The 11,060-nt window shown below is 46.0% G+C and overlaps 1 protein-coding gene across 1 annotated transcript; it reads left to right on the plus strand.

Annotated features, from left to right (window-relative positions):
- The first annotated feature begins 3,147 nt into the window (after positions 1-3,147).
- Positions 3,148-7,772, plus strand: ACTA1 (actin alpha 1, skeletal muscle). Its single transcript, XM_074948828.1, has 7 exons — positions 3,148-3,306; positions 4,677-4,817; positions 5,299-5,623; positions 5,932-6,093; positions 6,594-6,785; positions 6,902-7,083; positions 7,353-7,772. Exons 2-7 carry the CDS (start codon positions 4,689-4,691, stop codon positions 7,494-7,496), a joined length of 1,134 nt encoding a protein of 377 aa, XP_074804929.1. The 5' UTR covers positions 3,148-3,306; positions 4,677-4,688; the 3' UTR covers positions 7,497-7,772.
- Positions 7,773-11,060: the final 3,288 nt, after the last annotated feature.

An 11,060-nucleotide genomic window follows, 5' to 3' on the forward strand; every position in this document is an offset into this window, starting at 1 on the left:
ACCATGAGATTTGTTGTAGGAAAACCAAAATGGTATATGTCCAGTAATTTTTTTTCAAAACTTACAATAAAAGGTCACTGACAATGCTTCCATTGTTAATTTTTTAAGCAGGGTTTGTGCCACCACATATGGATGACTGGACTACAAATACATCTCTCATGAAATAACTAACCTGTACTTTAGTCTGCTTCTGAGCATCTTTTTTTAATATCTGATTGTGATTCCTTAAAATCCTCAGGAAAGGTAGTTTCTTTTTATGGTGAATTTATGTAGGTTCAGTTTTAGACAGAGTTTGGGAAGAAGGAAGAGGAGAAAAAATTGCAGAAAAAATCATTATTCCCCCAGCCTGTTTTACAACAATAGCATGGCAGGAAGTGGAAATGGAAAGCAGCAGCAAAAAGACATAGGGTGCAGCCAGAGGCGAAGGGAAGAGCTGCCAGACTAGGAGTTGCAGAGATTAAATGTTCGAGAAGAAGAAAAGTCACCTGTCTCCTGATAAACCTTGCTGCTGTCTTGCAGCTGGGGAAATCCAACTGCAGAAAATGCCTTCTCCTTCATAGTGGTTCCTGGTAGCACAGAGACTTCCTTCTCACACTTCTTTCTCTACCCCACATTTTAGTTGTCCTTTTTTCAGAGAGATTTTCCTTTGGTTACTCCTACCCTAATTTCTCCATAGTCAATTGCTACAAACCAGACCTCCTTTCTTCATCTCCTTTACCTGATTCTTCCTTCTAATTGTAACAGAAATTTCTAAAAGTCTTTCACCTATGCCAAATAGAATCTCTGCTTATTCAGAGCCTGGCTAGATGAATAGTTAATTCCCCTTTATTTAACTATGGAGTAGTTTCATCCAGTCAGAGGCAGCTTATCAGTAAGACTAATATACCTTTTTAAAACTCTTATGGATGAGCTATTCTGAGTCACACATCAAGTCTGTGTTCTAAGCCAATCAGAACTCCGCAGGTCAATAATGGCTACAGTTCATAACTGCAGTTGGAGTGCACCAGGATCCAACAGCTAGTGGTTAAATCTACATCAGCCTTCTGGTATTAGAAATAGTCACTGATATAAATTTTCCCAGGACCAATATCTCTTGAAGGGTTTCTTTAGGAGACATCCACTGCTACCCTATGCATTTTTTTCATATGCAGCTTTAAATCAGACCCAATAAAATCTGTGTGCTTTAAAGAGCTCACTAATATGAAACTGATTTTTAAATGTAAGGTCAGATCCCATATAGGGCAAATGAAACCATGAGGGGGACATTGTGTATAAGTAAATCATAATCTACTGTTTCCTTTTCAGTTTTAGATTTTCATCTGTACTAACTCCCCTTCTTACCTACACAACCTATTACTTTTCTAAATATGTTTTCCGCCTTTTATGTCTATTCTCTGTTGGGGTAAATACAATTCCTATTTATGGAGGAAGAACTGACCCTTCCCTGATTTGGCAAACAATTGTACAAGAATTGAATGGGTACTTAATAATGTTCTGTGATCCCTACCTTTAAAATTGAATTACAAGCATTTTTTCAGGATGCCTGAAAGTTACAAACCTCTCCTCCTCAAAAAGAAAAGGAGGACTTGTGGCACCTTAGAGACTAACCATTTTCTTTGAGCATAAGCTTTTGTGAGCTACAGCTCACTTCATCGGATGCATGTAGCTCACGAAAGCTTATGCTCAAATAAATTGGTTAGTCTCTAAGGTGCCACAAGTCCTCCTTTTCTTTTTGCGAATACAGACTAACACGGTTGCTACTCTGAAACCTCTCTTCCTCAATAAGTCTTGTGGTGGATGCAGCCAGGCCTTTGTTAATTACTTATCTAGGCTATCTTGCTGGTTGCTGAAACTATAAGTAGGAAATGTAGGAGCAGTTTCCTCTTCCTAATTTTACAGAGAAATAGCCTATAAAAGGATATTTTATGGTGGGCTACAAACCAGAACACTTCTACCTTTATCTTCCATAGAGAGAACCCCTGGTGAGCATATGGATTCCTTCCAGCATGTGTGTACATTATGTACTTTAGAAAAGTAGATGTTGGTTACCATTGCTCTAAGTGAGGCAGCTTCTCTCTTCCACTAACTTTTGGCACCACATCTGTCCCTCCTGTCCCGCTAAACGATCCATTTATTTCAATTCTCTCCGTAAGCAGCTGCTGTGCTTCCTATCCTAACAGAAGTGCGAGGACTACCAACTGGACTTCCAGCCTTCCCCAACCCAAAATGACCATTAAACCTCTACGTGACCATAAGTAGATTCAAATCCCTGGAGAATTTTTTTTAAATATATCTGAATATATCAGTGGTACAAATAGCATAAACAACAGCAGACCCACTGTGCATGGGAGCTGTCCAACCCATACTGGCAACGAGCCAGAACGTGGGTCTTTATCATCCTCTATATAGAAAACTGATTTTGCACAGCGTTTATTATTATTATTATTATAAAAAGCTGCTTCTGTGCAAGATTGAATTTTTCTACCAAAAAAACAAAAATCTGCCGTGATTAAGACAACGAAACGTGGCCCCCTGCGCCGGCCCTTCCCCCTGGGATGGAGAATGCTCATTAGGAGGCAGCGTCCCCCGAGCTGCGTGTGTGGCTGACACAAAGGGGCCGCTTCAAGAGACCCTACGCAAGTGTGCCTGGCTCGCCAGGGCGCTGTGCGCTAGGCGGCCGGCAGGAAAGTGGGGAGCGGGAAGTGAACGGCCGAAGGCAGGGCCTTGATGGGGGGCCCTCGGGCCGAGCGGCGCTGGAGAGGTCCCCGCCGCTAGCTCCCGGCGGGCCGGCGTCAGAGCCCCTTGCCCCCGGCCAGCCCAGGCCGCTCACCCCGCGGCGCAGCTCTCCGCTCCTCCTCCTCGGGCTGAGCCGGGCTCGCCTCCCCCGGGCTGCCCCGGGCCGGGGGCTCCCTGCGCCGCCTTCTCCTTTCTGGGTAGCGCGGGGTCGGGATTATTTCGGACACGAGCCCTCCCGGCCCCTTCCCCTGGCCCGAGGCGGGGGCCGGGGAGGGCCCGGCAGACGCTCCTTATACGGCCCGGCCTCTGGTCCCTGGGCCCGGGCCAGGAGCTCCTTCTTTGGGCAGCCCCGCGGCCGCGCGGCGGGTCTGGGGGGCTCCGGCCGGGCCGGCCGGGCTCGCTCGCTGCCCAACACCCAAATATGGAGACAGACGGGGAGACATTCCTGCGGCCGGCGGGGGAGGCGGCGGCGGCGGCGGCCCTATAAAGACCTGCCGGGGCCGGGCAGCCCACCGAGCTGGAGAGCCGCGAGGAGCCTGAGCCGGAGCGGAGAGCCAGGAGCCACCCGAGGTGAGCCGGGGGAGCCCCGCGGGGCGGGGGCTGAGTCCGCAAAGCCCAGGGAGCGCGGCGCGCCGCGCCGCGCCGCCAGACGCCCAGCCGGGGCCCGAGACTAAACAGTGTCTGGGGAGCCGCCAAAGCGCCAGCCCCCAGCGGCGGGAGCCTCCCCTCCGCTGCAGAGAGCGAGCGGGCGAGCCGGGCTGGCTCGCCAGGCTTCTGCCCTCGTGCTGCTGGGGAGGAATCGCGTCTACACGGGGGGGCACAGCTCGGATCCCTCGCCAGGCAGCGAGAAACTAGCGCCTCTTGCCTGGACTGCGGCCGATCTGCCGGGCAACTTCCCTGGAGCTGAGCTGGCGCTGGGTGGAGGGAGAGAGTGCTAGCAGGTACGCGTTACCTGCCTCTCTAGTACCTCGTTACTGATGGTAATGAACAAGGACATCGTTTAAGTGGCTCCTGCTGAGCCAGTCTTCTCTTTGATTGTAGCCCGGCGGAGGGGTCAGATTTTAAGGAAAAGCACAATACCATAGATTTTTACTATTTGGATTTTAACTATTTGTGCCATCCAAGATGGCACTTGAACTTGGATTACTTCGCAGTTTCTTAATTCCATCCAATTGAAAGCAGCACGTGTATTGTTTCAAACTTTTAAAATCCTTTAATAACTAGGCGAAAAGTAACTTTTGAAAGTTTACTCTTCCTGTCTCCAGTTTTTGCCACACTATTGAATCAAAGTGCCTGGCCTTTATTTTAAAACTGTGGCTTACTATTGTTATCCTGATAAAGGTTTATAATTATTTCTCCTAAATACTCTTGGCCGCTATGATCTACTTTAGCTTGTGTTCCAGATTGATGAGATTATAGGATCACAATTTTTACCCTCCCCCCACCACCAAATATAATCACTGTATGTATCTTAAGTGTATATATTAAAACTACCAGATTACATGGTGACAATCTCTAACCTTGATAAAATGAGGATCAAGGAATAAAGAAAGCAGTTTATTGAGGATGTGGTGGATTAATTCTATTAGTTCTTTGAGCTAATTTACAATTTTCTATAACCCATACTGAGTGGAATAAAGATTTAAAATAGAGTTATAACATTGAAGGGAAGGCTGGATCTACTTTGAGTTTAAAATGTGATTTTAATTAACCACTTTAAAGTAGTATAGAAGTTTTTTGTTTTAAATCAAACCCTTTGAGATGCCCATTGGACCTTGCAGCCCCATTCTGAAGCCACGCCTCACTTTACCCCGCACCTTCTGTGGGTGGGGAGAGCCTGGCTCCTCTGGGACAGTGGATCATGAGTGGTGAGACTGCGGCTGTGTTGCATTGTCTCTCATCAGCTCTTACGGTGGTTTGATTTTCTTGCTGTTCCCCAGAAAGCCGACACCATGTGTGATGAGGATGAGACCACCGCGCTCGTATGCGACAACGGCTCTGGCCTGGTGAAGGCTGGCTTCGCCGGGGATGATGCTCCCAGGGCTGTCTTCCCCTCCATTGTGGGCCGCCCTCGCCATCAGGTACGATGCCCTGTCTTCTAGCCGTTCCAGGACTGCAGCTTCACAGAGGTAGTGCTGAAAAACCAACCCCTGCTTTCTGGGGAAAGTCCCTAATCACTTGGGAGAGGCTGACCCCCCTCCATAATGGGACTGAGTAATTTATATGCCAGCTGTGCTACAACTGCCTGCTGTCACACCAGCTGTGACCCAATCACCGTTCCTCCCATCATGAAACTAGCATATATATATTACTTACTAACACTTATATAATATGCCATCAGTGCCCCACAAATGTGCTCTGTGCTCCATGCAGGCACACCTGTAGTGCAACAGCTGCTCTTACAATAGGCTGGATTTGCCCTAGCTGTGCCCTGTGACTTGGGAGCCTTCTCCTCTTCTGACCTGAGCTGGCTGTCACTCCCCAGGGTGGATAACGTGTGACTCTCTCCCTCCTTCCCCGGAGAGATGTTAAGCTCCCCAACCCCCTTTTGTTCCTCTCTAGGGTGTCATGGTGGGTATGGGTCAGAAAGACTCCTACGTGGGGGATGAAGCTCAGAGCAAGAGAGGTATCCTGACCCTTAAGTACCCCATTGAACACGGCATCATCACCAACTGGGATGACATGGAGAAGATCTGGCACCACACTTTCTACAATGAGCTGCGTGTGGCCCCCGAGGAACACCCCACCCTGCTCACTGAGGCCCCCCTCAACCCCAAGGCCAACCGTGAAAAGATGACCCAGATCATGTTTGAGACCTTCAACGTGCCCGCCATGTATGTGGCCATCCAGGCTGTTCTGTCACTGTACGCCTCCGGCCGTACCACTGGTAAGTGAGAGTAATGGGCCTCCAACAGCACCTACCCTCACCTGGGGGGCATCCACCTACCAGCATAGGTGCCACCCACCCTCACCTAGTGAGGGCACCGACCCACTGGGATAGACTCTTAGACATGAAGAGAGGCCCCCCATTCTGCTTTAGATTGATGTTGCCACTAGTAAAAACAAACTTTGCCTGCCCCTTTTCCGTGAGGTCCTGCAGGGTTTGCTCCTTCCCTTGTGACCATTTTCCCCAGCCTTGCCTTGTGTTGGCTTAGCGAGGTGCTCGGTCTCACCCGCTCTCCCACCCCCTCACAGGTATTGTGCTGGACTCTGGTGATGGTGTCACACACAACGTGCCCATCTATGAGGGGTATGCTCTGCCACATGCCATCATGCGCTTGGACCTGGCCGGTCGGGACCTAACTGACTACCTGATGAAGATCCTGACAGAGCGTGGCTACTCTTTCGTCACCACTGGTAAGTGGAGCCTGCACGCCCACCACCACCTCTGATTGGCAGCATACAGCAGTCACACTCGAGGCTGACTTGTTTAACTTCCACGGGGATGGCCAAATCCTGCAAACCTGCACTCCTTTGTGTGACTAGGGATCACCACTCAGTGCAATGGGCACTTGTACTTAGCTACTTGCTTGTTAATTGGCACAGGTTTGTACTTAATAGACACAACCTGAGCTGGGGGTACCTGGTGTGTATTTGCTCAGTGTGGTCCTGTTTGATAGATTTAATGTTAAACATGGGGATCTGTATCTGATGTTCCATGTTGAAAATCTGGGACCATGATTTGACTCCCCCCTCCAGTCATATTGTTGACTGACTCTGCACAGTCTCCCCCAGAGCCAGAAAACATGTAAGCACGTTCTTTTGGAGCCCTTGCCTGTTCCCCTTGACCTCTGGCTATGCTGTTTTCTCCTCTCTCCTGTTCCAGCCTTCTAACATCTTGTTTTTCCCTGTGACAGCTGAGCGTGAGATTGTGCGCGACATCAAGGAGAAGCTGTGCTATGTGGCTCTGGACTTCGAGAATGAGATGGCAACTGCAGCTTCCTCCTCCTCCCTGGAAAAGAGCTATGAATTGCCTGATGGGCAGGTCATCACTATTGGCAATGAACGTTTCCGTTGCCCAGAGACCCTCTTCCAGCCATCCTTCATTGGTATATAATCTTCTCTCTCCAAAGAAGTCCTTCCCTTCAGTGTTACTGATCCTTCTGCTTCACTGGTGAATTAAGTGCACTTACCTCTGTATTCCTTTATCTCCTCATGTCACCAGGTATGGAATCTGCTGGTATTCATGAGACAACTTACAACAGCATCATGAAGTGCGATATTGACATCAGGAAGGACCTGTATGCTAACAATGTCATGTCTGGTGGTACCACCATGTACCCTGGTATTGCTGACCGCATGCAGAAGGAGATCACAGCTCTGGCTCCAAGCACAATGAAGATCAAGGTACACTTGACTATATGATTATTGACTCTTATATTCAGATAAGACTTATTTTCAGACAAGTACAGTGGAATAATATATAATACTTAACACTACTGATCTTCAAAGCACTTTACAAACAATCAGATGCACCCATTCGAACTAACTCTACCTCTTTGGCAAATGCCATTCCACCTCCCTTAACATGTTAAGTTAGGTGTAGTAAATCATAAAATGTTTTCTGTGCCCATATATGGTTTGTTTACTGATCAGAGCTCTGCTTACTCTTGTAGATCATTGCACCACCTGAGCGTAAGTACTCTGTCTGGATTGGTGGCTCTATCCTGGCTTCCCTGTCTACCTTCCAGCAGATGTGGATCACAAAACAGGAATATGATGAAGCTGGCCCATCCATTGTCCACCGTAAATGCTTCTAAGCATGTTTACATGATCACTATGCTAACCACTCTCAGGATGACACTGTTGTAAGTTGTAGGTTGTTGAATACCTGCAACAGCCATGTAACTTTCTATTTTGTAACAATTTCTGTTACTGTTGCTGCAAACTCCAAGTGACACAGAGTGTATGTAAAGTGTACATAAATTAATGTATTATCTCGTTTTGTTTATTTTTAAAACCATGCCCTGTGGAAGGAAACCAAAAACTTCAAGAAGCATTAAATCAGTCATTCTGTCATGCCCCATTGGAGTTGGTTATGTCATGATTTATTTCTGTTTCTGGAGCTGAAATCTCTACATACATTTATCCTGTTCTTTATAACTGGTTACAATTTAGGGAGGAAAAAAAGGTTGACACTTTAAATTGACATAATAATGATGCAGGGTTATTGTACACAGTAGCAATGCTACATTAAACAAACACACTGGGTTATAGAAGGTCAGAGTGCTTCACAATTAGTTTTCAAAATATATTTAAAAGGTTTTGGTGTCCTTTTTTTCCAGTTTAAATATAAACCTGAAACTGCTTTCTTGGTTCTGAGAAATACTTAAACATCTATAATATTTTTAGAATTACACCTGATCTTCCTATTCTGTGCTATCATACAGGTACTGCCCTAGCCTCAAGTTCAGGTTCACATTTTCTGCGTAAAATCTCTTTTTCAACGGATTACAGCCTGGCTCTAAAAAACATGGTCATAGCTGTAATGTGCCTATCTCAGCCTAGACACCTTTTTCTAACTTTTTAAAAAGGCTGTTGGGTTGTAGGAGTTGCTTAAACTCAACAAAAACAAAACTCCTTTTGAAGGAGATGCAGTCTTACGCTGGCCCAATGCCAAAGAGATTTCACTGGACAAATGATCCTATGCAACACATGTGTTGCAAATGCCTCATTGGAACAGAATGTAAATAGTAAGTTTTTTATAACCCATTTCTAAGTGGAACTGACAGGAGAGGGTTTTCCTTTAGAACTACTAGTAAATCACTGGGCTAAACTATATATAACTTAGCTGAGCCCTTCACTCTTTATTTGGCCATTCTGTGACTGCCCTGAAACACTGCATAAAGTAAATGCCCAGTGGCAAACAGGGAGTGGGGCTTAAACATAGATCATTCCACTCTATTATACACAGGCAAATATCAACTACACCCCCTCTTGGGAAACAGGGGCAGTGCCCAGATGAGCCTTGGGAGCTTCCTCACAAGTTAGGCAAGGGACTTTGGCGCCTGAGGGAGATCCCTCTTTGAGAAGGGGTCAGAAACTTACTGTTGTGGTTCTTGTTCAATGGCTTCAGACTCTGAGTCAATCTGGTGGCCCTAGTTTGGCTGTCAGTAAATAGTAAAGACTGAATCATAAGATCCAAACCCAACTACGGATACAATTAGGAGGCCCACGGATAAGCCAGAGCTAACTGTTCAAGCTCCCTTTCATTAGCCACAGCATTTCTTCCCTGAGAGGAAGCCACACCTTTTAGCTCTTGATTAGGGAATGGGACTCGGCTGCCCTTATTAATTCAGCTTCAGCAAAAATCCAAATTCTTTCCCCTCTGCTCAGGAACTCCTGACCACTCACTCTTCAGGTGCTCACTCTTATGGACCCAGCAGTATGAGGGGATTGGAAATGTAACTGGGAGTGGCCAAGTCTTTCAGTGCACTCCTAATAGCCCAGACCCCCTGTTTGTCCTTCTAGTAGGAAAACGGAGATGGGGAGTGTTGTGGTTGTGGGGATGCACCCTAGGGGTCCTGAAGGAGCTATGGATCCTCCTTAATGCAGAGTTGGTAGGCTGGAAAATGGTAAGTGACAAAACAACCAGTTTTGACAGAGTATCATCCTAATGGAGGTAAAATAGGAAGCCAGTAACCCTGTCCCCTGTGTGTTCCTCCCTCATGCCCTGGAATGACTGAAATGGGTTCCTTTAAGCATCGTGGCATGATTCTGTTAGACAGAAATGAATCTCTAAGAGCCTTATTTGATATGGATTTCTTGGTCATGATCCCATTGAAATAATTGCACAGTAAAGTCAAAGAGATCGCAAAGATCCCCAAATATTGCATTTGTTTTAGATAAGGGTTTTTAGAGACATAAGGTATGTGCATGTGTGTAAATGATTGTTAGAATAAAAGATTATCACAAAGGGATTCACACTGGTATAGGACTCAATCCTACAAGCTTTAGTCGTGTGGCTGAGTGTTTTCAGGTCTAGACCATTTAGTGTCTTCAAAGTATTGTCAAAGTCAGATTCAGGACTCACATAATTTGTCAGACCACTCTATTTATTAGCAAAGAGCTTTGCTAATGCACCCAGATGTGAGCCCCTCTCTGAGGCTCAAGATAACTTATTTATACAGCTAAGCCAAAGCCAATTTAACATAAGAGACAAAAGAAAGCAGAAACTGACAAATATACATATATATCTTATTTGCATACTAACGTTTACCAATCTCCTAGCTCAGTAGGAGCTCTAAGTAATGTAGTTTGAGGACCCATTGTCTCACACTCCTTAATGTTTCTCTTCCTGACAATATATTTCAACAAACCCTTCAAGTAGCATTTCTTTAATGAATTATAATTTCAATATAATTCATTCTACTTTCACAATCCCTCCTTTTGGTCAAGCTACGCAATGACCAACAATGACTGGGTTCCACATATCAATCATTCTTTATCTCTTTGTTCATCAGTGATATTTAAAATAATCAAATTAGCACTCTGGTTTGGGGCAGCTATCTGTGTAGCATGCCTGACACAATTTTGGATACAACAGGAAAGTAACTGAAAACATACAAAAATTATTAGGATTCCAAACAGGAGAGATAGGGCTCCCTGAAACAACCAGTTTCCTATGTCAGAGAAATTGAAAAGGTTACTTAGCCACTTCCATAAAGAACTTGGCTCTTTGTGGGGAAGATATGCGATTTGTTCTAAGTGGCTAGCACGATCTATTACCTCATTGGTGTTGTCTGGTATATACACACAGCAGTCTTTTCCAATGAGAGCACAAGTCCCTCCTTTTGCCGCCAGCACTATGTCCAATGCCTGACGGTTTTGGAGGGCCATCTGTTTCTTTGGCCAGGGCTCTTAAACTTTCTCCGGTTTCATTTGCCATTATTTCAACTGCTGCTTGTAACCTTAGGATACTTTTTGCATGATGTATTACTCCCCCTAATGGTATTAAGGAACCGCCAATGGCCTCTTCCCAGGTTAAGGGGCTTATGTTGTTTACATACCATTGGGCATCTGTTAAGTCCCTTCTTTTTTGCCTGAAATTGCGGAGGCGTTCTCGAGGGAAGGTTCCGAGCACTCGGAATTGTGGGAAGAGTCGGGCGGGATAACAGATTCCTGACCAATTAGCTGGTAGTGCGGTATAAGCTCTGGTCCCACACACCCAGTGATGGCCTATTAAGGCCAGGAAGGGTCGGTTGCACCCATTTGTCATATAGGTGTTTGCAAAGGAGGAGGAGTATCCCCCAAAGGGTACAGGGTAATTCTCCTTACGAGGAGTGGTGTTATTTGCATGACATTGAAAGACTGTATTGTTTTCA

This window comes from Natator depressus, chromosome 3, assembly GCF_965152275.1.
Source record: "Natator depressus isolate rNatDep1 chromosome 3, rNatDep2.hap1, whole genome shotgun sequence".
In the NCBI taxonomy this organism is placed as follows: domain Eukaryota; kingdom Metazoa; phylum Chordata; order Testudines; family Cheloniidae; genus Natator; species Natator depressus.